The following is a 25,621-nucleotide window of genomic DNA, read 5'->3' on the forward strand; positions in this document are numbered from 1 at the left end:
CGATGCTCGATTGGATTATAAATCTCGATTTCCTTCGTCAATCTCCTGATTGCTCCGGGAATCATTCTCGACTCTCTCCCTCACACGGTTCTGATGCTTCTGAATTCTGTCTTTAAACAAAGAGATGAACCTAACGATAAGTTGATCCTAAAATTGAATTTCGGTGCACGTGAAAGCCAATACACGAGTGGGCCCGTGCAGTTTCCCCTACCGATCCTCCACATGGGTTGCATCCATTCGTCAATAATTGCTCTTTTTTAATTACTCCAATTTTTCACCTCGGGTAAAAAAAAGGTGAAAAGCTTTAAAAATTAGCTAATTTAGGAAAAGAATGAGACGAAGACAAGCGAAGTGTAACTCATGTAACATACCGATTACCGAGTCAAGCGAGGGAGCGACGGATTCGTAGGGTGACGTTGGGGCCCACGGCAACCAACCTCTCGAATCATTAGGCTCTCATGTGACGATCCAGCCATCACCCACGTTCTTCCTCGCCGACTAGAAGACAAAATATTCTGCTTTCCGCGTTTCAGCCGTTACGGATTCCTCGAGCCATACGTAACTGACCACGATCCGTGTTTTTTTTTTTCATAAACAAAATTCAATTGTTTCTCGCTTTTAGCTACGATGGTAGGTATTTTTGCCGTTACGGTGTTATTATCTCTGAAAATATCAATTAATAACTTGATCCGAAGCTTTTAAAAAGCGGGAAAAAAGGAGGAATCAACCGATTATAGTAAGGCGTCCGTATACGGAAGAAGCATACGGCTGTCCGACATGCCCACGGACGGCTCATGTGTGTAGTGGGTCCCGCTTCTTCTCTCTTCCTACGTGCTCACTTTCGGTTGAAAATAGAAAGCGCCACAAAAAATACCTCTTTAAATTAATTACCTGCCCCTCTGCTCCATCCGTCAGCCACCGGTCAATCCTGCCAATGAAATGACGCAGTTGCCCCCTTCAAATCTGACCCACACGTAGTTATATTAATTACCTAATTAATTATTGAAGTTGTTAAAGTATTTAATAATTAATAATAATAACTATTAAATTGATCGGATCTGAGATCCAACGTGTATCCGGTCCAATCAGGAGAGGAAGTAAATTTAAGGGGGTCCACCGTCTAACGCTAGTTACGTGAAAACTGATCCAGGGAGTTGAAGGTAATAAAACTGGAAGGAAAGGATAGCTTCGGTCATTTTGAAATCAAAGGAGAATGTCGAGGGTCACTTTCCGTAACGCCGTCAAAGTGGCTTTTTTGAAGTTTCTATTGCATTATGAGACGTCTCCATCTACGATGCCCCGTTTGTCTCCTGATACGCGGATGCTCTCATGTTCGCCTCCGAAACCGTCGTTGCACCTCTGTGTGTGTGTGTCTCTCTCTGTATTACAGAAACCTAGAAAATTTGCCTTCATTATTTCTCGGAAGCAATACTGGAACTAGACTCTGTGCAAGGTTTCTGAGGGTTTCAATCGTCGGCAGAAGCCTGCGGCTGAGCTCCAGTTCGAGGAATACCGGTTTTCTTTTCTCTTTTGTTTAAGCTCACCTTGATGAATTTGTCGATTTTTATTTGAAGCAAACTGCCAAAAACAATAGCGGATTTTGAGGCGTGCAGCTTTTGAGATAATAAATGTGAGAATTTTTTAGCTTTTAGAAGAAAAACAGACATTCCGAAAAAATAAAGGAGCTTTCGGTATTTTCGACTCGGGAAACGTCTTATTTATTTATTTTTCTCTTTAGTTTTCAGCAAAAGAATAACTTGGAAGCTGTGGTTTTGCATTTGAAGCAAATTTCTGAAACATGGAAGCTGCTTTCGAGTTTTGAGCTTTTATTTATTTCAGCGAAGCATCGCGAGGGATCTCTGCTGTTTCAGTTGAAACAAGTTTCTGAAAAACAGAAGGAGCTTTGAAGTAATACCGTTTCATGTTTTTCATCTTCTGTCATATATAGTGCGGAATCTGTGGCTTTGTGCTTAAGCAAATTTCTGAAAGATGAGGGTGGCTTGAGTTTCTCGTAGCTGCCTTTGGAGACGGAAGCCTGAACGTCGCTGTCATTCGATAAGCTGTCTTCTTTTCTTTTCTTAATATTAGGCGTAAAATGAAGAGAAGCTTCCATCAGGGAGTTCAAGCTTTTTCTGAAATAGTGGCGATTGGTTTTACAGAATTCTAGTTGAAATTTGAAACAGTGTTTCGGAGGTTCTCATTTCAGGTGGTCGGAGCGGTTCTTGGTCTCAAGAAGCCTGCTTTTCTGAATGTTTTGCTTATTTTCTGGATAAAGGACAGAGGATCTCGGTGATGTATAGTTCAGCCTCTCAATCCTTATTCTCTAGCAGTATATTTAGACGTTTCTCCTCTTCTTTCTAGTTTCGCTAGACTAGGAAGTGGGCTGGTTTTGGAGTGATGGTGTTCCTAAATGAAGCATTAGAGGCGGAAAGATAGATCTGGACTTTCTCTGTTGTTGTGGAGTCATGATAGCGGATTTCCTTCAAAAAGCTCTTGGTTTTGTCAATGTGATTGGAGAAATGGGGAGATGTAGGGGAAGCCTTTGATCCTTCAAAGGGAAGTTTTTGTCGGTAGTATATAGCGTTTAGTTAAACCACTTGGAATTGTATTTTGGTCACGCAAAATGTAGGCGAAAATGAATATTCCCCAACATTGATTGTGATAAATTGGACTGGAGGATTCTTCATAGCTTTGGTGCTTAGAACCTCCAATTTGGTAGTCCCCAAAATATTGTTGTGTTTCTGCAGCAAAAGGTTTACCCATATTTGATGTTTTTGGTGAATAGAGGATTAGATTGATGAAGACATTCCATTGCTTTAAGCAAATTGTGCATCCCAGACGCAGAGGAAGGAGACTTTCCCTTGGAGAGTATAATCGAGCAATCTCATGGTCCAAGTACTTAATATCTTCTGGTGGAGAGATCAAAGGGGAAGGAGAGGAAGAATGGAGTGCTGATATGTCTCAGCTCTTGATAGGGAGAAAGTTTGCATCTGGACGCCATAGCAGGATTTACAGGGGAATTTACAAGCAGATAGATGTAGCAATTAAGCTGATTAGTCAGCCTGAGGAGGATGAGGACTTGGCTGTTGCACTGGAAAGACAGTTTACTTCAGAGGTTGCTTTGCTCTTGCGCCTAAAGCACCCAAATATAATAACTGTAAGTTCTGTTTCCTGGTCAAATAATTACCTTCCATGGCACAAAGAGAATGTGGCTTACTTGTTACTAATATTTTCTACACTTTCCTGGGATGTTCGTTACGTGAGACACGGTTGGCCTTGGAATGCAATTTAGTTTAAGGGTGTAGTAGAATTTCAGTAATCAGGTCTGAGAAAAACTCTTTGCAGAATTTGATGCAACACTTAGTTTTACAGTTTTATGGTTTCTAAATGAAATGCAAACATATGAAAGGCATAGAGGTTGAAGTCTCTTAGGAGCATTATTCCAGTCATCCAACCCCCAGTTGTCCGTGTAAACATTGGCCTTTGAGTGGACAAATTGGTTGTCTTCTTGAGAAGTATAACACATTAGGTCCTGGGTCAATGATCTTCATCTTGCATAAAAAGTATAATGTGGTTTCTCTATTCATTTGACCAAATCAATATTACTCCTTTTGACATTCACTGGATGCTGTACCTTCCTTGCTCTACGTAGTATGTATGCATCTTGGCAGATAGGTTTACCACTAAAATTAAATGACATAACCTTCCATTATATGCATGCATCTGCACATGCTTATGTTTGAAAAGCTAACTGCAAGTAAATTCTGGCATACCAGCAGAGAAAGAAGAGTGTTGTGAACTTTGTGAAAGTTATCAATCAAATTACATGCATATAATTGGTTATTCCTGGCACCTACTATTGCTCAAAACTTGGCAGTAGTGTTTTTCTTTTCTAAAATTTTCTTTAGGCCAGAGAAAAATGTAATGTAACACTGAAATGCAAAACTACCTTTGTCTTGTAGTTTATTGCAGCATGCAAGAAGCCTCCAGTCTTCTGTATCATCACAGAGTACTTGGCTGGGGGTTCTTTAAGACAATATCTTCACATGCAAGAACCTTACTCACTTCCACACAAAGTGATCTTGAAATTGGCCCTTGATATTGCACAAGGAATGCATTATCTTCATTCACAGGGAATACTCCATAGGGATCTGAAGTCAGAGAACCTGCTCATTGGAGAAGATATGTGTGTAAAGGTGGCAGACTTTGGAATATCATGCTTAGAATCTCAGTGTGGGAGTGGGAAGGGATTCACAGGGACTTATCGCTGGATGGCACCAGAAATGATCAAGGAGAAGCATCACACTAGAAAAGTTGATGTATATAGTTTTGGTATTGTACTTTGGGAGCTTCTGACTGCTTTGACACCATTTCAGGACATGACTCCAGAGCAGGCTGCATTTGCAGTCTCTCAGAAGGTAAATACTACTGGTTTGGGGTTTTGAAAGAGTTTTGAAATTGTGCTAAATCAGCCTAAGTTTATAGCCTGACACTTTAGACTTCCATATGTTTGTGTGGGAGTTTCCAAGTTACAAAAAAAAAAGGTACGCTTTTCCATGTTTTAACAGTGTTAAATTTTAAATTTGGCATTAATAAGATGTTCTATCACTCCTTAATAGTCTTTCCTCCTTCCAGGACATCATTAGAGCAACCATTTTCTTGAGCAAGTTTATGAGGACTAGAGATATTTTCTGCATTTTGTGCTCTGACATTAGTTTTTTGTCCCTAACTAATAATTTTGGTATAATTTATGGGCTAGTGGACTTGATTTTTAAATTTACAGCATTTTCTGTTTCTCTTTTTTTTTTTAATTTTGATTTTAAATTTTATTTCTTGATTGTTAATTACACTGCACAGTATGAACTCAAGACCTCTTACAAGAAGCTTCCCATGTAGTCAAAGGCCAATACTTCTGTCCCCGTAAACAAAAGTAGTGGCTTTTTCTGGGGAGACAATCATACAGCAGTATAAGGATAATGGCAAAGGCTTATGTTATTGTACATGTTTTATATTATTTAAATGTCTCCATGAAATGTGAAGCTTTTCCCACGAAAGACACTTTTTCATATGTAATAGCTTTTCCCGCAGAAAAAGAAACAGGATTTTTGTGAAAATCAAAAGCTTCTTGCGATTGAAAGCTATTGACTACTTGAACACAGACGAATAGCTTCTTATATCTGTACAAGCTCAATTCTTGGGCTACATTTCCCCCCTTGTATCTTATTTGTTACATTTGTGTTGATGCAGAATGCTAGACCACCATTGCCGGCCACTTGCCCCCTTGCATTCAGCCACCTAATCAATAAATGTTGGTCCACTAACCCAGATAAGAGGCCTCAATTTGAGGAAATTGTTTCAATTCTTGAAAGCTATACTGAATCACTTGAGAAGGATCCAACGTATTTCTCATCCTACAGGCCCACTCAGGGCCAGACTATTAGCAATTGTTTTCCGAAGTTTCACTGCTTCACTTAGGTCTGTGTCATTAAAGCCTAAAGCTCTTTCTCTTAAATCCAGTGCTTAATATGTACCATATATTAGGTGTATATGCATAGTTAAACAGTTGTCGAAATTTCTTTATGCTATGTCTTCATTGAAGTAAGGGATTCAATCGGGATGTGAAAAAGTCCACTCCCAAGTTGCCATATCCCACTTCTGACTTTCAGCTTCATGTGGTTGAATGATGCTTGCTGTAAAATAACCTATTTGTTTCTTGGCGATAAATTCCGGTATATCAGTTCTTTTCTTGTTTGCTGGATTTGTCTCTGACCATCATACCCAAATTGTGATGTAATATTAGTTCTGCTTTAGTTATTGATCTTTCTCTTTCTCTATCCGATGGCTCTCATTCCTCTCGTTTCTGATTTTTTTATCAACTCCATAAAGGCGAGTCAAGTAAAGCTTTAATGGGTAGCAAAATTCTGATGCTCTGCTGTCTGAAAGTAGTGTGAAAGGCCTATTGCTGTTAGATTAGCATGTGGCTGCAGTTCACTGGAGAAAGAGGCAGTTGCACATGAGTTTCACGCGGGTTGGCATGAATGAGGATCGGTGTAGAAAGCAGATTAGCATGTGGCTGCAGTTCACTGGAGAAAGAGGCAGTTGCACATGAGTTTCACGCGGGTTGGCATGAATGAGGATCGGTGTAGAAAGCAGATTAGAACACGAAAGGCAGGCAAGGATCGGGGTGGTGGTTGGTTCATCAAATCAAATGTGGTCGTCGGTCGACGGAGATGGAGCCACAGGACAATAAATTAAACACATCGGCGGGGGCCATCCCCCTTCCTGTCGAGAATATGTTCTCGGTACTTCTCACTGGCTACTTTCACAGGCACACAATCACATGGACTGTGACTACTTCCAGGACCAAGCCAACTCTGACCTCATGCCGTGTTATGTTGTACTTAGACCTGGGGCCACCCTTGTCCCCGAGCCATGGTGGTCCATCTTGCTGGTTGCAACTCTCAAGCAGCCGCGCTTGTCCAGTAACAAAGGCACTAGCCATCTATAATACATATAATACTGGTGGGTGAGTGTTGGTTGGTTCAGCAGCAGACCAAAGAAGACTATCTATGACTGAGATTTTCTATTCAATTCCATGACTATGGAATCGTCAAAAAGGAAAGCGAGTCTTATGTCCGACGCATGGGTTTTGGTAAGACAAAACTAACGCTTCTCAGTGAAAAATGCCTGGTTTGTGGTTGATCGAGTATGTGATTCCGATAGTAAGCAATTATACGAGTCTTATATTGACACAAACTAAAGTATAAAATCTTATTCAAATTAATTTTGTTATCAACCCAGTACAAGAAAGCTCCAAGTAAACTAGAAAATCACTAAGAGAATCCTAATATTGGTAGTCTTAGTTGACAATTTCCATTAAACCCCTTTAGTTACTACCATCACACTAAAAGAAAATTTCTACCTGAGCTGGTAATCACTATTGCACTTAGTTCAAGACTATTTTTAGCCTCCCATGATTGAAGTCTCCAAATTAGATTGGAATTTAAAATCCTAGCTTTTTAGGTTATGACTTTAACAACATTTGATCTTGTGGTGCCTTTGTTTTCTTCCTTTGTTTCATAGGAACACTGATTCTTCCTATCTCTCCAACTAATTATAGTAGTAATCATCGACTTTCCCTTTAGTTTTTATCCTATGGTAAAATCAAACACAAATCCTATTGTTTATTCCTCCATCATCAAGCTAACAATGCCTCTCTTTCTTGAGAATATCATCAACAAAATCTTAAAAAGCCTTATAACTTATGGCATAGGGTCCATCAATGATCATAATAAAGTGTTGAAGATTAGAACACACACTATGAACTCGAAAATATAAATGCTTACTACATATCATGAGACTTGGTTTTTTTTGAATTTGACATATACAAGTATATGTAGATTATTTGTTGGAATTGTAAAGAGCGTGTTAATTATATCAAATATTTGTTACAAAACTGCCCAAGACTTAGATTAGATTTATGTTATTGTTGGATCTCCACATCCAATGTGAAGAAGTGGATTGTGCATCCAAATTAAGGATGAGCTGTGAAGCTTTCTTCACCAATTTTTTTTTCTTCTCTACTCTTGTTTGTTTGCCTATTGTTGTTTAATAATTGTTGCTACCACATTTATAGATTTTTTTTAAATTTAATTAGTCACTACAAGAAACACTTTTAGTAGTGGACATTTTTCAAACAAAATTAAATTTGTTGGCAAAATACCACTTTTGTTGGCAGAAATTTCAAATTGTGATACCCGGGAATTTCTTTCCAAGCGAAAAAATCAACTTTTAATTGGAATACTTGCAAGACTTTCCTAATGAAAATAAATTTTTGCTATGAACATAAATCTTCTCCCAAATAAATTTGAATTTGTCGAGAAAATGTTTCATAGTTTGTTGGGAGAAGTCTTCTATGTGTGAAAGACTTTCTTTTCCCAGCAAACACTATTTTTGCTTGAAAAAATAGTTCTTACTGTGAAAATAAGGTTACACTAGGAAACATTTTCCAATTGAAATACTATTTTCGCTAGGAAAAGTGATTCTCCAAGCAAAATTTGAAATTTCTTTGGGAAGACATTCCAAAAATAATTTTCTTGTTTTTGGGTAAAGTTGTCCCAAAAAAATTCTATTTTATTTGGGAGAAATGGTTCTCTTAGCAAATTTATGAAAATGTTTCGAGAGGAAATTTCTTGCTTTTGGTAACTTTTTTCCACTAAAACTGAAATTTCAAGAAAGAAAAGGTTTTTTTTTCACCAAATTTTGAAATTTCCTGGCTTAAAATACCTCTAGCTATGAATTTCAAAATTCCTTGTTACAAATTTTAAATTGTTGCAGTGAAATTTGGAATTTGTTGTTGGAGGTCTATTAGGCTTCTATACTCGTACCTTCCTCCCACCCACCCATGTCCACCATTTTTTCTTCATGCCACTACTCTACTAGTTGTAAGTCATTTTTAATTTAGTTTTATTAAATATTAAAATTTTATGTAAGGAAGCATGTTAGAAGTTAGGGGAGGAGGGTGCCTAGATCTAGTTTAGTATCCAGATCCTATTCTAGTTTCAGTTCCAAATTTGGAACTAGTTATGGTTTTGTATCTAATTTTGAATTTGGATATAGATCAATTCTGGCAAAGATGAGGATCTAGATGATGTTTGGGAATCAAACCAAATAACAAAGCAATGCCACTAAATGATACAGGAGTGAACAAAAGAAATCGATGTCGTACTAGAACCCAAAAACAATTCCACTCAACACTAACCCTTCACCCAAACCCTAACCCTAAACCGTAAAATCCTAACTGAAACCTTAAGTCCTAACCCTAACCCTAACACTAAACTTAAACCCAAACCCTAAACTCGAAACCAAAAATCCTGACCTTAACCCTAATACTAAACCCAACCCTAACCTTAAAACCAAATCTTAACATCTAATTCTAACCTTAACACTAAAAGCCTAGCCCTAACCCTAATGGTTGGTTTATCTTTTTTCTATTGATATTGATATATTTTTATGTATATTTATGTTGATATCATATTCTATGTTCATGATAAATAATCTTTGTTTTATTTTGAAAAGTTGAAGTGCTATGGAATAGTGTCCATACAACCATGAGCTAAATGGGACCACTCCATAGTTTTTATTTTTTTATTTTTGTGTTACATGATAATTTTGTCAGTTTCCTCCTTTCCTTTTAGTTTTTAGGTTGATAATGAAGAGCGATAGGAATCTAAGTTTGGTTGAGGTTGATTTTAATGATAATACGAACTTAATTGAAACCAAAATTTGGCATAATAAAAGCATAATGTGAACCTAAATGAACATATGTAAACATAATATAAACATCATAGAAACACAATTTGAGCATAACTTAAGCATAATTTGAAACTAATAGTATAATATGTAACTAATGAATAACATAATACCCAACTAATTAGTTTGTAGCATAATATAAAAAAATATACATAAAAAATAAAATAAGGTCAAATATAGTGTGAAACAAATGATGTCCATAATATAAACATAAAATTTAACAAAAGTATAATTACAAATTAATGCCAGAACTCGATAGAAATATGATGTTTTTGATCAATAAGCTCGTATACCAAATGCTGAAAATGGGAAGAGCAAGATACAATAAGGAGAAATGAGAGAGACACCTAGAGAAGCTCTTTTAAGAGAAAATTGCACAATTGTTCTCTTGTTTGTTTGATTGAGCTTGAAAATAAATTACAAATAAATAAGTCGGTACCTTACAAGTGTAAGAATCTAACTCAAACTAAGATTCTAGATACGTCATACGAGCTCGTTGGAATTTGGTTATCCTTACTTTTGTTTAAGTAGTCTCACTTGGATACTTGGGTATATATGTATCTTGGGTTTGTTAATTGGAAACAAGATTTTCTAAGGCTAGTCATCTTGGAATGGAGTCAGGTTCAAACTTAACATGGTATTATACGACGAATGTTGGACTTTTTTTCAATTGCCTCATAGTGTTTGTATACTATCCCTGTTGTGCATATTTGATTAGGCCCATTGTTCATATGCGTAACCCTGGACATGAGGTGGAGAATCGGTAAAACTAGTCCTACATAAATAAATATTAAGTAAAATTGTAAGGTTAATCAGAAGGTCTCTTAAGTGGCTAATCATTTGTGATGGATCTAAATTTAATCTTAGCATGATATCAAAGCAAATACTGGGCATCCACCCTAACTATCCTTGTGTAGGAGCTACAAAGACAGTCAACACACGAAGAGAAGTGTTTGAAGAGAAGTGTTCAAGAATAGTTTCACATATATACTAAGCTGAAAGATCTTGGGTTTATTAGTTTGAAAAAAAGTCTGATTAACTTGACTAGTCATTTTGGGTTGGAAAGAGACTCGAATTTAATAATTTTTACATTGCTGCTTCCCTCCCTTATTTCAACAAGTTAAAAATGGCCATAGCTCATGCTACTAGAAATGTATTATACTATCAATACTTAATCTTTCTCCTATTCTTCTATAATTGTCATGTATTTATCTCATATTTACAACTCATATTTGGACCCACTTTGTAGGAGATGACATTTCTTTTTATTTCTTTTTTCCTTATGTAAGTTATATTTTTTCTTAATTTTTCAATCATTTTGCATGGTTTTCTCTTACTATCTACTAGAGAATCATGTAAATTTTTACAAAGAAAAATGGTTTAATTTTCCTCAACTATGTGGATTATTATTATGTTTGTTTTCTTCTTTTTCTTATCTTCATTAAGCTAATCCTTCGATCATATGGGCGAATTGTTTTTAACAAAGAGTTTTCTCTCTCACGTCGATCGGATGGTTGGATTCACTCCATCCAAACAGTTGCTAATTAAAAGATCTTTCTCTCCTATATAATCGAGTTGGTGTTGCTAGCACATTTAGATGATGTGAGACTTGATCTGCTTATTCCTTTTTCAATGGTAACAATATTACTGGTTTAACCGGTCAGAGGGTGAGGATTTGAATTACTTGATCTTTGTCATTTTCAAATAATTCTTAAATATTTTTCTATTTTTATTTGTGAATAAAATATTGGGCATTTGAATTTTAAGTTTCTAAATATAACATCTTTAAGATCAAATTATTAAAAGGGAAATTATAGAATAACAAGTGACAGTTTGGCCGAGTGGTCTAAGGCGCCAGATTTAGGCTCTGGTCCGAAAGGGCGTGGGTTCAAATCCCACAGCTGTCATTTTAATTTTTCTCTCTGATACAATTGAGCGTTGGACCTTATTTGACTTTTCTCATGGCTGGTTTTGATCAAATCAAGTTAGATCCGGTTCAACCCTAGATTAGACCAATGTGATGCTATCATTAGATTTATTATATTTTTTATATTCATTAACTTTACCCAATTCAATTGGTTCGATTTATGGTCGAACTTCTAGCAATGTATATGGACAAGTTTGAAAGGCTTAAATTCAAACAAGAGGAAACGTTATCAGGTGAATAACCTACTCATGTACCCTTAGAAGAACAAATGGGCCATTGAATACTAGGTTTTTAACGGTGGAGTGGATCAGGTATTGGAGTCGGATTTGGTCACAAATCTGATTGAGCTGTACTTCTTCTCTAGACTCTCTACCCCGCTTCTCTTGGGCACCCTCTGCCACACTGGGCCTCATGTAGTGTAACTCCCTAAACCAGATCTGCGACACGCATGAAACCTCCGTCTACCTCTCCCAAAACCAGATCCGGGACAAAATTCTTCTCTTTACTCCTTTCACCCTCTTCTCATTCCCACGGCGGGGATCGGCGTCACGCCGACAATTTTGACAGTAATCATTTCTCCGTCATAGGAGCGCGATTCTCACTTCCGGATCCAATCATCCAGATCCAGGTTCTGAGAGTCAGGTTTTTTTTTTTTTTATCACTCAATTGAGCTGTTGATTGGTCCTCTTGTACTTCCTTTGATGCTGCTACCACTTATTCCTCCTGTTATCTCTCTAGGCTTTTCGGAAATTCTGCGATTTGATCCGCGGCAGTGAAGATGCTGACGAAATTCGAGACCAAGAGTAATAGAGTTAAAGGACTGAGTTTTCACACTAAGAGACCATGGATCCTGGCCAGTCTCCACAGCGGCGTGATCCAGCTCTGGGATTATCGGATGGGGACCTTAATTGATCGATTCGATGAGCACGACGGGCCTGTTCGCGGTGTCCATTTCCACAAATCCCAGCCGCTCTTTGTATCCGGAGGTAAAGAATCGCTTTCCCATTTCTTTCTGCTGATTTTTTTCTGATGTTCTGATACTGGTGCGGTAACTTTTGATCACTACGTTTGAAGGTATTTTTACTGTTGATCTGTGTCGAAATTTAGGTCTAGTCACTCGTGAAATAGTTTGTGCAGATTTCTCAGCTATTTCTGAAGGCAGAATGTTTATAGTTTGCAAGTGAGAAAAATATGCTATCTATCCATGTCAATTTTCATCTCCAATAGCTTCCTTCTGCATCTTTCCTTCTCGCAAAGGTAATCTAGATCAATGTCTTTCCCCTATGTGCTGCCAGAATAACTTCGTGAGATGGTTCTGGCTCATATTCAATTTAATGCATAACCATTTACTCTATATTACTTCAAAGCCTGCTTTGAAGTGTCCATTTGGGATTCTCCCTTTTGGATATGCCTTGCTCAGATATGGGGAAAGTTGATGGCTCATTTTGGCTGGCAATATGCTAGACCTAGATTAACAATTTTGGCAGCGTTAATACTCTTTGAGTTACATGCTTCTAGACACTTTGTTTACTTTGTACATTTCTATGTTGGTTGATTAGATCTATATCAATCATACAGTAGATCTGCAGTTTTTTCTTTTGCCTCTTGAAATTGCTTTTCACGCTTATTCCAATACATTATTATCAGAAAGTACCAAACGTAATTAATTTTCTGTAACTCGAGGATGATATTTACTTCTATCATGGTTGAGAAGTGTTCTCTAAGAATGCGCTATGAAATTGATCTTGCAGTCTAATGCTGTTTCATGGCATTTGAGGAATACGTTTGCATTGACTAATCCACTTGAGATTGTCATGGAAGTGGGGGATTTATGTTGGCTCGCCCATACTGGACATTGTCTGCTTTGTGATTAATTACAGATGAGAATTGAACACCAAAAGTTGCATGCTACTGATTTTTCTGCATGATCTCTCTATGAATGCAAATTACAAAATAAAAATCTATCAGTTAAAGCTCCATGAATCACACACACTTCTGGAGAAATTCTGGTGGAATACACATAAAGTTATACCAACTACTAGTATATATTCTCTCAAAAAAAGCCACTAATTTACATTATGAACATTAAATGCTAGGAATCGACTGGACCTTTTTCGTGTAAAAGTATTATTTCTAATATTGATATATTGGCTTTTGCAGGAGATGATTACAAGATCAAAGTCTGGAATTATAAGATGCACCGTTGTCTCTTCACTCTTCTTGGACACTTGGATTACATTCGTACAGTTCAATTTCATAATGAGTACCCTTGGATTGTTAGTGCAAGTGATGATCAAACAATCAGAATATGGAACTGGCAATCACGCACTTGCATATCTGTTTTAACTGGTCACAACCACTATGTCATGTGTGCTTCTTTTCATCCAAAAGAGGATCTTGTTGTATCTGCTTCACTGGATCAGACTGTTCGTGTTTGGGACATAGGTGCTCTTAGGAAGAAGACGGTATCTCCTGCAGATGACATTCTACGTTTGAGTCAGATGAATTCAGATTTGTTTGGAGGAGTTGATGCTGTAGTGAAATATGTGCTGGAAGGTCATGATCGTGGAGTCAACTGGGCTGCATTTCATCCTAATTTGCCTCTTATTGTGTCCGGTGCAGACGATCGTCAAGTGAAGCTGTGGCGAATGAATGGTAGTACTTTTATTTTTTCCATTCTTATTCTTTTTTTTTTAATATAAAGATGGTCTGGTTATTCATTTGGTTTTAGTTATTTTTACCAAAAAAAAACTGCTATTTTAGCAACTGTAACATTTTTCCACACAGGGTTCACTAAAATAGAGAAGTTGGGAAAGGACCACAAAAGCAACTACTAGTGTTAACGGCTGAATTTCAAAATATTATCATATTTCATTTTCATCATTTATGGTTATTTTTAATTCTATGGAAAAGAATAATCAATATGAAATTTGACAAAAAAGTGTTGCTATCTCTTAAAAACGAAATAACATCTAGGAACTGGAAATTTTTTGGAGACACTGAGATTTACATATTTACTATTACTTACTGTTTTTCCTAGTAACATTTATTTGAGGAAAATGTTTTGAAAAGGATATCTTTCAGTTGGTTATTACTGTCATTTTTTTTCAGATACAAAGGCTTGGGAAGTGGATACATTGAGAGGGCACATGAATAATGTCTCTTGTGTAATGTTCCATGCGAGGCAGGACATTATTGTATCCAACTCAGAGGATAAAAGCATCCGAGTGTGGGATGTCACAAAACGAACAGGTGTTCAGACATTTCGGAGGGAGCATGATAGGTTCTGGATTCTAGCTGCCCATCCTGAGATGAACCTTCTGGCTGCTGGTCATGATAGTGGAATGATTGTCTTCAAGTTGGAAAGAGAAAGGCCTGCCTTTTCTCTCAGTGGTGATTCATTATACTATGTCAAAGATCGGTTTCTTCGATTTTTCGAGTTCTCATCTCAAAAAGACAACCAAGTTATCTCAATAAGACGACCTGGGTCAACCAGCTTGAACCAGGGGCCGAGAGCACTATCTTACAGCCCCACTGAGAATGCTGTTTTGATCTGTTCAGATGTGGATGGTGGATCCTATGAACTGTATATTGTACCACGAGATAGTGCTGGCAGAGGAGATAATATGCAAGAGGCTAAGAGAGGACTTGGGGGTTCTGCTGTGTTTGTGGCACGCAACAGGTTTGCAGTGCTTGACAAGAGTAGCAACCAAGTGTTGGTGAAGAATCTAAAGAATGAAACTGTCAAGAAAAGCACTCTTCCTGTTGCAGCAGATGCTATTTTCTATGCTGGCACTGGCAATTTGCTCTGTAGGGCTGAGGACCGGGTGGTCATCTTTGATCTCCAGCAGAGAACTGTTCTTGGAGATCTTCAGACACCATTTGTTAAGTATGTTGTTTGGTCCAATGACATGGAAAGCGTAGCCTTATTAAGCAAACATGCCATCATAATTGCAAGTAAGAAGCTCGTCCATCGTTGTACTCTGCATGAGACTATTAGGGTCAAGAGTGGAGCATGGGATGATAATGGTGTATTCATCTACACCACATTAAACCACATCAAGTATTGCCTTCCAAACGGGGACAGTGGAATAATCAGAACCCTTGATGTTCCAATTTACATTACAAAGGTTTCAGGAAACACTATCTATTGTTTGGATCGCGATGGACGGAACCGTGTCATAGCAGTTGATGCAACAGAATATGTCTTCAAGCTTGCTTTGATAAAGGAGAAATATCACCATGTTATGAATATGATTAAAAACTCCCAGCTCTGTGGCCAGGCTATGATTGCCTATCTTCAGCAAAAAGGTTTTCCGGAAGTGGCCCTTCATTTTGTTAGAGATGAGAGAACTCGCTTCAACTTAGCACTAGAAAGTGGTAATATACAGATAGCTGTAGCTTCAGCTAAGGAAATTGATGAGAAAGATCACTGGTACAGGTTGGGTGTTGAGGCCCTTCGGCAGGGTAATGCTAGCATTGTTGAATATGCTTACCAGAGGACCAAGAATTTTGATAGGCTTTCATTTCTTTATCTTGTCACAGGGAACATCGAGAAGCTTTCCAAAATGCTGAGAATAGCTGAGATTAAGAATGATGTGATGGGTCAGTTCCATAATGCCCTATATCTTGGTGATGTTCGTGAGAGGGTGAAGATTTTGGAGAATGTGGGTCACTTGCCACTGGCTTATGTTACTGCTGCTGTCCATGGGCTGACCGAGGATGCTGAAAGAATTGCAGCTGAACTGGGGGACAATGTTCCATCTATTCCTGAAGGGAAGGTTCCTTCACTTCTCGTGCCACCTCAACCTATTCTGTGTGGTGGAGATTGGCCCTTATTAAGGGTTTCAAGAGGTATTTTTGAAGGTGGTCTTGACAATTTTGGCAAGGCTGAACCAGAGGAAGAAGAAGAGGATGCCAGGGCTGACTGGGGTGATGACTTGGACCTTGTTGGTGTGGATGGCTTGCAAAATGGAGATGCTAGTGTAGTAGTTGAAGATGGGGAGGTCAATGAAGAAGGTGATGAAGAAGGGGGATGGGATCTTGAAGATCTTGAGCTACCACCTGAAGTTGATACCCCCAAAACTACTCTTGTATCCCGCTCCACAGCTTTTGTTGCCCCTACCCCAGGTATGCCTGTTAGCCAAATCTGGATTCAGAAGTCATCTCTTGCAGGTGAACATGCAGCAGCAGGCAATTTTGATACTGCAATGCGTTTATTGAGTCGACAATTGGGCATAAAGAACTTTGCTCCATTGAAGTCAGTCTTCCTGGATCTTCACACTGGGAGTCATTCATTTCTGCGTGCTTTCACTTCAGCACCTGTGATCCCCTTGGCTGTTGAGAAAGGATGGACTGAAAATTCAAGTCCTAATGTGCGAAACCCTCCCACACTTGTTTACAATTTTTCACAGTTAGATGACAAGCTCAAAAGTGCCTACAAGCTCACCACAGAGGGTAAGTTTGGTGAAGCCCTGAAGGTTTTTCTTAATATTTTGCACAACATCCCTGTAGTTGTTGTTGAGTCAAGGAGAGAAGTGGATGAAATTAAGGAGTTGATCACAATAGCGAAAGAGTATGTTTTGGGCTTAAGGATGGAGCTTAAAAGAAAGGAAATTAAAGATGACCCTGTCCGTCAGCAGGAGTTGGCAGCTTACTTCACTCACTGCAACCTCCAGAGGATTCATCTGAGGCTTGTGCTTGTCAGTGCCATGAGCGTTTGCTTTAAGGGTGGGAACTACAACACTGCAGCCAATTTTGCACGTAGGCTTTTGGAGACAGACCCGACTAATGAAGCCCAGGTTAAGCGGGCTCGACAAGTCCTACAGGCTTGCACTGAGAGAAATATGAAGGATGCTAATCAGTTGAACTATGACTTCAGAAACCCGTTTGTAATTTGTGGGTCCACTTTCGTGCCACTATATAGGGGGCAGAAAGACATCGCATGCCCTTATTGTGGGTCAAGGTTTGTGCCATCAATTGAAGGTCAAATCTGCTCTGTTTGTGATCTTGCTGTAGTTGGAGCAGATGCTTCAGGTCTGCTCTGTTCACCTTCCCAAATGAGATAAAAAAAAAAAAAAAAGGGAAAGAGAGAATTCTAGATGAGTTTCTTGACCAAAAGAGTAAAGCTGTCTTCGACGACGACTTGGAGCTTTTTGCTCCTGATTGTGGAATCGCCAATGCGAAAGAAGGTAGGAAATATTTCGGGTTGGTTGTTATATCTTGTCATCCATCATCTAATATTGATTGTCATTTTCTGGTGTTGTTTATTGTAATAAACTTCTTTTCTCACAGAGAATTTTTGCTTCCTGCTCCTGTCGTATTAGTTTCTATCATTATCATATTAAGAGGATGTCTTCTATTTGATTCATTATTAACAAAAAAGACTAAACTGTATGAATTTGTGGATGCGGATAAAGTGGTGTTGGTAGTGGAATTAGAGGAAGAGCTTTAGTTCTTTCTTTTGCACGAACAGGTTGCTCGAAATTTTTCTGATATAGTTAATTTCATGTCCTTGCTTTCATATGGGCGGCTTGTCGGTTTACTGTGCACTTGACTCTTGCCTATCGTATCAGACTTCCGTGTGTCCTCTTCAGGCTTAGAGAGTTAAGAATACTTTTCTTTTATTTAATCATTTGAATACTTATCAGTTATGTCGTTGATAACTCTGTTGTTATTTCAACTCTTTTGTTTTTGTGTTTGGTTTGTATCACTTGGATGCCTCTCCGGTGTGTTTGAGAGGGAACGGGCTTTGTAGCAGGCTTCTTCACATTCTCTTTCCATGATTTTTTATATCTTTCTTTGCTGGAAAACTTCTTGTTAAGATTCTTCTCTTTCCATAATAATGCTACTTTGTAATATTCTACAAGAACCAACCAGAAATATAAATCAAGAAGCACTACGATAATACTTGATACTTGAAAAACTCACTTCTCTTACCTCCATTTTTTTATTTAGTTGTTTTAAAATTTTAAATTATTTGTGGTCATTTCCTGTGTCCACATAAACACACCGAAATCAATTAAAGGGATAATTTTCCAGAGTATTAAAAAAATTTAAAAAATCATTATCTTTTTTCCTGAAGGACTTTTTTTAGTTCCTTTCTTCCGTTTTGTCTTCCGTGAATGAGAATAAGCAAGTATTTTCTGTCTACTATTAAGAAATTTAATCTCCAAAAGCAACTGCCAAAGGGAGAAGGGGTAAACTATTTGACCAGCTCTCAGTGGTTACATAAAGAAGGGCCCAGGCAAAACAAATTTAAATACTAAAATCAAAGTAGCGGTCCCATCTACCATCAAATCAAAGCACCGAATCAGGCTTTTCTCGTGAAGGGAGGAGACCTTTTGACCGAATGACGCGGTGATGGCGCAAATAAGAACTATTCCCATGTGCCCTTTCTGGCCTGCGAGGCGATAACACAGGGAGTCGTTGGTTGAGACGTCTAAAAATCCTCTATGCCTCTCATCTCTAAGGTTGCCTTTCCTTTTCCCTCTAATGCTTCGAATGGACGAAAAAAGTTTGAACCTCCGAATCTGTGTCTTAAGACGAAAAAAGGTTGTCATTAATTATTAAAACTTGTCAATCCATAAATAAATTGGTTTTGCTCCTGGGCTCTCAATTCTGAAGTCAATTTATTGACAGACATGATATTAAGAAATTTAGAATTAATAAGACTGCGGTTTTCTTTGCCGTTAAAATTTTTTTAGGCCTCGGAATTATGTTGTTTCCGAAAAAGCGCAGGGAAAGCCGCAGATAATCACTCAAGAGGGGAAAAAGGTCAAAAATGAGTCCGTTTATTATGAAATGACGAATTTACCCCTATTTGGTGATGAGAGCTTTTCGTTGTCTGATTCTTCTCTTTCCGCGCGTTTCTGCCATATGGAAGTTGGTAATGGTGGTATGACTATTTATGTCCCAGGTCTAGCCAAATCATCAGAAGGTTATATCTGTCTTTCTTGAAAATATGCGTTCGATTTTGTGACTTTCCGCCGGAAATTGAACTCTCAATCATTGACGGTCCCACCTTGGAGCTTTCTTCTTCCGTTGATTTTTTGGCTAGGGCGACGAGTTGAACGGCTGGATCACTGTTTGTGGGACCCCTAACAGTTGGCAGTGTCTGACTGGAAAACGCTTGGAGCAACCGCGTTTATTCGCAACTACCGAGGGTAGATCCGGCATTTCGCTCGTAGAAGACAAATGCGGAGCGAGCGGCGGTTGCAGGCGGTGGAGGAGAAGTCGCCGTCTCTCGCTTCGACCTTCCACCTCTGCATCACCATTAACCTATTCGTCATTAATTATTTAATCACTTCGAATTATTGTTTTGCCCTCGCGTTTTTGTCATTTCGCTCCTTTCTCCTTCTCCTGCTTCTCGTATATAGCATCTCTCTCTCTCACTCTCTCGTTGCTCTGTCCGTGTGTAACCATAGAGATGGAAATCTTCGGAAACCCAAAGATGGAGATCTATTTCTGAGGTATGCAATCGGATTGTCAAATTGATTGTCTAACGATATGATGCTCTGTTCTTTCGACAAGTTTCTGTTGTTTTCTTTTTCTTCTGGTTGTTGTTGCGGTTGGATAAGCTGGGTCAGTAATTGTAAGCACTGTGGTCTTTGGTTTTCTAGGATTGTTGTTGTTGTTTGGAATTTTTTTTTCTTTGTTTCGAAACGGCAGTTGTTGTCCGGTTTTTTGACAAGATCTGACTGGTTGCAGTGGCGAAAAATGTTTGAGTTTCGTGCTTTATCTTGTTGTCTGATTGTTTCTGAAGTGGAACTGTTTCTCAGTTAGCCGTTCCCTAAGTGGAATTGGGTGGCATATTGAATAGAGTGGATTTTTCAGTCCCCAAAATCATCTTAAGAGAGGAGAATCTTTTGACTATGTTTTTTATTGTGCGAGATGTAAGAGTTTCACTACTTGCATAATTTTACTCAAGTCTTTGAGATCTGATCGTCTACTCGAGAAAGTTAAACCTTGTCGCGGTTGAGACTGCATCATTAACAATTATGGTTTTGACTGCGGCAAGTAGCATTGTGATGCACACAGTTATTACTTTACATTGAGATTCCCCTCAGTTCAGTCAATGAAAGATGAATTCTCAGTATTATGAAGGTTTTCTCCTTAATTGGTGAAGGTTTTATCTTTTATGCGATGTTAATGCACTTCTAAAATTGGTGGCTTTTACTGAATTCCTTGCGATGTCATGTACAGTAGAAATGCCAAACTTGTCTCAATTGTGGAGCTTATTACTGTGTAATCTGGATCTGAAAATGGAGGTAAAGCAATTAATTGTATCATTGGTTGTTGAAGTGATCTGCACTGAAACCTTGAAGTTGCTGTTGTGTCATATTGGTCTTGTCTGGAAACAAACTAGCATACTTGGTCTTTATCACATTGTTGAGGTTTCATAGATATAGTCCATTCTTGTAAAATTGAATATGTAGTTTCCATTATCCTCTGACTGAAGGTTTTCTTATTGTCCTTGCAATGATGTGCAGATTATGCTTCTATAAATTTATTGACAAGTGAAGAGTCGTTGGTTGATTACTCTGTAAAATGCCTGGAATTTTCATGGATGGTGTAAATGAAGATGGGGCCATAAATGGAGTGGACCCCACACTCAAGGAAAATTCTTCTGTAAATAAGTTGACAAAGAGTACTCTTAGTCCTCACAGCCCTCGAAGCGAGGCTATTAATCCTCCTGAAGGAACTTGTGTGGATACCTCAATTGAACAATTGTATGATAATGTCTGTGAAATGCAAAGCTCTGCTGATGGGTCCCCATCAAGGCCAAGTTTTGGATCTGAGGGTGATGAATCAAGGATTGATTCTGAGTTATGCCATCTTGTTGGTGGAGATATGAGGGCATTAGAGATAATGGAAGAGGAATCAGAGAAAGAGGAGCCCATTGAAACGAATCCAACTTCTAAAAAGGAAAATGGGTCTCCAAGTGCAAAGTTAGAGAAGACCCATTCTTCTGGACGTAAATCAGTTTCTTCTGGACACTCAAGAAAACCGTCTCAGTTGCAGTTGGATGCTGAGCCATCAGTAAAATCTGGTATGAAGAGTAAAGGGTCTAATATAAAGCCTCCTACAGAGGTAAAGACAGAGAAAAATGTAAGAAAATTGAGTTCTAGTTCTGCTTCCAATAAAAAAGAAAAGATTTTTACCTCGGTAGCATCAAAACTACCCAATGGAACTGAAGATCCAGCTGGAGTAGCACTAGACAACCCCGATCTTGGACCTTTCCTACTCAAGAATGCGAGAGATTTGATCTCTTCGGGGGATAATCCCCAGAAGGCCTTGGATTTTGCTCTTCGAGCGGCAAAATCTTTTGAAATATGTGCTGATGGGAAACCACGCTTAGAGCTGGTGATGAGTTTGCATGTTGTTGCAGCAATATACTGTAGCTTGGGACAGTACAGTCAGGCTATCCCCTTTCTTGAGCACTCAATTGAAATTCCAAACTTGGAAGAAGGTCAGGAGCATGCTCTTGCCAAATTTGCTGGGTATATGCAATTGGGTGATACTCATGCAATGGTTGGCCAACTTGAAAACTCCACACAGTGTTACAAAATGGGCCTGGAGATCCAGAAGCAAGTTTTGGGAGAAAAGGACCCAAGGGTGGGGGAGACTTGCCGTTATGTAGCCGAGGCACATGTCCAAGCACTTCAGTTTGATGAGGCCCAGAATCTGTGCCAGATGGCTCTTGATATCCATAGAGATAATGGTACACCTGCTTCTCTTGAAGAGGCTGCAGATAGGAGACTAATGGGTCTGATCTGTGATACAAAGGGAGATTATGAGGATGCTCTTGAGCATCTTGTTCTTGCCAGCATGGCCATGGTCTCCCATGGCCAGGAAGCAGAGGTGGCTTCAGTGGACTGTAGCATTGGGGACACCTATCTAGCTTTGGCTCGATATGATGAGGCTGTTTTTGCCTATCAGAAAGCCCTTACAGCTTTCAAGTCCACCAAAGGAGAAAACCATCCGACTGTGGCTTCAGTCTTTGTTCGTTTAGCAGATTTATATAACAAGACTGGTAAAATAAGGGAGTCAAAATCTTACTGTGAGAATGCTCTCCGCATCTTTAATAAGCCTGCCCCTGGGATCCCTGGTGAGGAGATTGCAAGTGGTCTAACTGATGTTTCTGCCATCTATGAGTCTATGAATGAGCCTGAACAGGCACTCAAGTTGCTTGAAAAGGCTTTAAAGATATACAACAATGCCCCAGGCCAGCAAAGTACAATAGCTGGGATTGAAGCGCAGATGGGGGTGATGTATTACATGATTGGGAATTATTCAGATTCTTATTTGTCCTTTAAGAATGCTATTGAAAAGCTTCGCACTAGTGGAGAGAAAAAATCTGCTTTCTTTGGCATTGCCCTTAACCAAATGGGGTTAGTATGTGTTCAGAGATATGCAATAAATGAGGCTGCAGATCTTTTCGAAGAAGCCAGGAGCATTTTGGAACAAGAATATGGACCATATCACCCAGACACACTTGGAATTTATAGCAATCTTGCTGGTACTTACGATGCAATGGGAAGGTATACTAATTATTTAGTTTCCTATAGGCACTTTAGTTTTCCTGTTGCATGCATGGTTTTTTCCATGACCTCTTTTTCTGCCACTCACCTTCTAAAGGATCCATTTTTTTTAGAACTATTTTGCAAGGAACATGAAGTAAAAATTGAAGGCGCAAGATAGGCCTTCTCTGAAGTAGTGCCTAGAAGAAGAAAAAACGAAAAGAAAAAGAAATTGCTAAGAATGCAAACTGACCTATGTTAAATACATGGAACCCTTATAAGAGGACAATATGTAGCTTTTAAATTTCTTTTCCTTGATATAGTTGTTCTTGCAAGAGTTGATGTGTCCTACTTTGGTACAGATTGGATGATGCGATCGAGATATTGGAATACGTGGTGGGGATAAGGGAGGAGAAGCTGGGAACAGCAAACCCTGATGTCGACGATGAGAAGAGGAGGTTGGCAGAGCTACTGAGAGAAGCAGGTAGAGTCAGGAGCCGAAAAGCCAAATCACTAGAGACTCTTCTTGACACGACCACTTCGACCAATACACATCTCATCGGGGAACAAGCTATTAAGGTATAAAGATGATCCACGGATGCAGCATAATATGTATATTATTATTCTTTTAAAGAAATGGTTGGGGTGGGGCATTTGATTGGTATTCTATTTGTTGCCCATCCTTGAAGGGTTTAATGAAATTCCCCAGCCAGATTGCTGTATTATGATTTGTTAGAAGGGAGGGATCTGAAGGGACGACGGATTGACTATGCTGAAAGAAAGAATTATTATAATAAAGACATATGGTATTCCTCAATTCTTAAAAAGCTACAACTTTAAAGAATGGTATGAAGTTTAAGATAAGAGGGAGAATTGGACATGGTAATGAAAACCAAAAAGATATTGCCATAACAAAAACAAAGAAAAAACTGCTTAATTAGAATTGAATCTAGTCTTGCTCATCTGAGCTAGCTATAAAATGGAGGAAGTCCACCACCCACCATGGCTTATCTTGACAGCTAGCAAATGACTCTGCCAGCGAACATTAGTTGTGAGCTTTCTGTCCATCCTCACCCATCAATCATCATCTTGTCGTGTTAACTTACTCATATATTTGTCTTTCAGTGGACGATTTTCTTTTGCATATAACGTGAAGAGTCTCTACTGTCAAACTACAAGGTACCTCGTTCTAACGACGAGAAGATAGATTGAACTTTTTCAAATTCCTTTTTCATATATTTCTGTTCTTTCTCATATATAAGGAACATAGGTTTTGTTGATACCGAAATAAGGAACTCATTTCGTAGCCTACTCACTTTACAGTTTACTCGAAACATAAGAATTTTTTTAAAAAAATTTAAACAAAACATAACAATGTAGCTCACCTCTGTTCTTGATTCTCAAGAACGTTATCAGAATTTAATGACTTTTTTGAGATATTGAAATGGTCCTAGTAGTCACTTTTGAATGTAAATTAAGCACTTATCTCTTTCTTGTTAGATTCTAGGGTTTAGTTCCATTAGGAGAAGTAGAAAGCCTATTAGAAGAGAGGACAAGTTGGGAGTGAAAGACGAAAAAGAAGAAGAGACAAGTTTGAACACTCACTTTAAAGAGGCCTTGCTGCTATTGCCTTCAATATCTTTACAAGTTGATTTTTTTAAGGAACGTAGTGCATACAAATTATTCAGACTTGAGAAGGCTAACCTAGTATATGATAGACTTAAAAGTCTTACCTTTTTACTTGCATCAACTCTGAAGTTTTTGGCATATTAATTAGGTATCTAATGTTAGTATCAAAGCCGACACCATATCATGTATTTAAATCTCAATTAAGGCAATTTAGTGAAGAAGACTTCTCTGATGCCAGAATGATAAAAACAAAGGGTTTTTTACCAAATTGCCCAATTTCAAAAACATATTTCGCTAAATGAAGATACTATGAATTTATTTTGAAAAATACTCAACTTTGACCGGTCAATTACACATGTGTACAATCAAAGGTGACAAGTAAACATTAACTGATTACGTGTCGCTTGTCATCAGCACTGTGTGAGTAGATAGACACATCAACTGCCACATCACAATTCTGACCCGTCCACAGCCAAATAAGATGCCACGTCATTAAATGATAAAAATTTGAATAATTTTTTTTATTTTTAAAAACAAATTTATTAATACACTTTTTATTACCTTATATCTAAAATAATAAACTATTAAAAATATAATAAATAATTAAAAATTAACTCTTACTTATTTAACACCATTTATTATCGATTAAAATATTTGTTTATTAAAATAAATTTTAACTTTACACTTTTTATTACTTTATATTTTTAAAAATAAAAAATAAAATAAGTATACTAATTAATTAAAAATTTTACTAACAATTATCTATTTAAAATATTTATAAATAGAAAAAATCTTACTCTTACCCATTTATTATGGATTTAAAATATTTATAAATTGAAAAAATCTTACTCTTAAGTCTTACCCATTTATTATCGATTTAAAATATGTATAAATTGAAAAAATTATATAAAAAAGTTATTTTAGAGTTTAAAAATACAATTTATTTGTATACTATTTATCACCTTATTTAAAAAATAATAAATTATTAAAAAAATATTAGTTAATTAAAAATCTTACAACACCTTTTATTATAGATTTAAAATATTTATTAACTGAAAAAATATGAAAATTTTTATTTGAGTTTAAAAATAAATGTATCGGTACACTTTTTATTACCTTATATTTAAAATAATAAGTTATAAAAAAACTTACTCTTACCTATTTAACACCTTTTTATTATCTATTTAAAAAATATTTTAATTAAAATTTTTGAAAATTTTAGTTTTGAGTT

The 25,621-nt window shown here is 37.7% G+C and overlaps 3 protein-coding genes and 1 non-coding gene across 5 annotated transcripts; all 4 read left to right on the plus strand.

Annotated features, from left to right (window-relative positions):
• Positions 1-1,362: 1,362 nt before the first annotated feature.
• On the plus strand, positions 1,363-5,752 carry LOC137941611 (serine/threonine/tyrosine-protein kinase HT1-like). The gene is made up of 3 exons (XM_068787097.1): positions 1,363-3,157; positions 3,963-4,418; positions 5,248-5,752. The coding sequence occupies exons 1-3, from the start codon at positions 2,798-2,800 to the stop codon at positions 5,473-5,475; spliced, it is 1,044 nt and encodes a 347-aa protein (XP_068643198.1). The 5' UTR covers positions 1,363-2,797; the 3' UTR covers positions 5,476-5,752.
• A 5,387-nt stretch (positions 5,753-11,139) lies between these two features.
• On the plus strand, positions 11,140-11,219 carry TRNAL-UAG (transfer RNA leucine (anticodon UAG)). Its single transcript has one exon. It is a non-coding gene; the product is annotated as a tRNA-Leu (tRNA).
• A 350-nt stretch (positions 11,220-11,569) lies between these two features.
• On the plus strand, positions 11,570-17,711 carry LOC137941605 (coatomer subunit alpha-2-like). 2 transcript variants are annotated; one of them, XM_068787090.1, is made up of 4 exons: positions 11,570-11,881; positions 11,978-12,225; positions 13,400-13,894; positions 14,351-17,711. In XM_068787090.1, the coding sequence occupies exons 2-4, from the start codon at positions 12,018-12,020 to the stop codon at positions 17,305-17,307; spliced, it is 3,660 nt and encodes a 1,219-aa protein (XP_068643191.1). In that variant the 5' UTR covers positions 11,570-11,881; positions 11,978-12,017; the 3' UTR covers positions 17,308-17,711. The 2 variants fall into 2 exon arrangements, with proteins under 2 accessions (XP_068643191.1, XP_068643190.1); XM_068787089.1 differs by having other exon boundaries at positions 11,571-11,867.
• Positions 17,712-19,489: 1,778 nt separating this feature from the next.
• On the plus strand, positions 19,490-23,483 carry LOC137941606 (protein KINESIN LIGHT CHAIN-RELATED 3-like). Its single transcript, XM_068787091.1, has 3 exons — positions 19,490-19,710; positions 20,731-22,782; positions 23,124-23,483. The coding sequence occupies exons 2-3, from the start codon at positions 20,789-20,791 to the stop codon at positions 23,344-23,346; spliced, it is 2,217 nt and encodes a 738-aa protein (XP_068643192.1). The 5' UTR covers positions 19,490-19,710; positions 20,731-20,788; the 3' UTR covers positions 23,347-23,483.
• The last annotated feature ends 2,138 nt before the right edge of the window (positions 23,484-25,621 follow it).

The sequence above is a fragment of the Aristolochia californica genome, unplaced genomic scaffold (genome assembly GCF_029961685.1).
Source record: "Aristolochia californica isolate CCGP_79_NKW_82.1479 unplaced genomic scaffold, dmAriCali1.0.hap1 SCAF_9, whole genome shotgun sequence".
In the NCBI taxonomy this organism is placed as follows: Eukaryota; Viridiplantae; Streptophyta; class Magnoliopsida; order Piperales; family Aristolochiaceae; genus Aristolochia; species Aristolochia californica.

Excerpts from the sequence above, each read along its gene's own strand:
- LOC137941605 (XM_068787090.1), top strand. The coding sequence starts at position 12,018 with ATGCTGACGAAATTCGAGACCAAGAGTAATAGAGTTAAAGGACTGAGT. Across the intron at positions 12,226-13,399 it reads GCCGCTCTTTGTATCCGGAG|GAGATGATTACAAGATCAAA; the intron begins GTAAAGAATCGC and ends TGGCTTTTGCAG. Across the intron at positions 13,895-14,350 it reads GAAGCTGTGGCGAATGAATG|ATACAAAGGCTTGGGAAGTG; the intron begins GTAGTACTTTTA and ends ATTTTTTTTCAG.
- LOC137941606 (XM_068787091.1), top strand. The coding sequence starts at position 20,789 with ATGCCTGGAATTTTCATGGATGGTGTAAATGAAGATGGGGCCATAAAT. Across the intron at positions 22,783-23,123 it reads ACTTACGATGCAATGGGAAG|ATTGGATGATGCGATCGAGA; the intron begins GTATACTAATTA and ends ACTTTGGTACAG.
- LOC137941611 (XM_068787097.1), top strand. The coding sequence starts at position 2,798 with ATGAAGACATTCCATTGCTTTAAGCAAATTGTGCATCCCAGACGCAGA. Across the intron at positions 3,158-3,962 it reads AGCACCCAAATATAATAACT|TTTATTGCAGCATGCAAGAA; the intron begins GTAAGTTCTGTT and ends TTTGTCTTGTAG. Across the intron at positions 4,419-5,247 it reads CATTTGCAGTCTCTCAGAAG|AATGCTAGACCACCATTGCC; the intron begins GTAAATACTACT and ends GTGTTGATGCAG.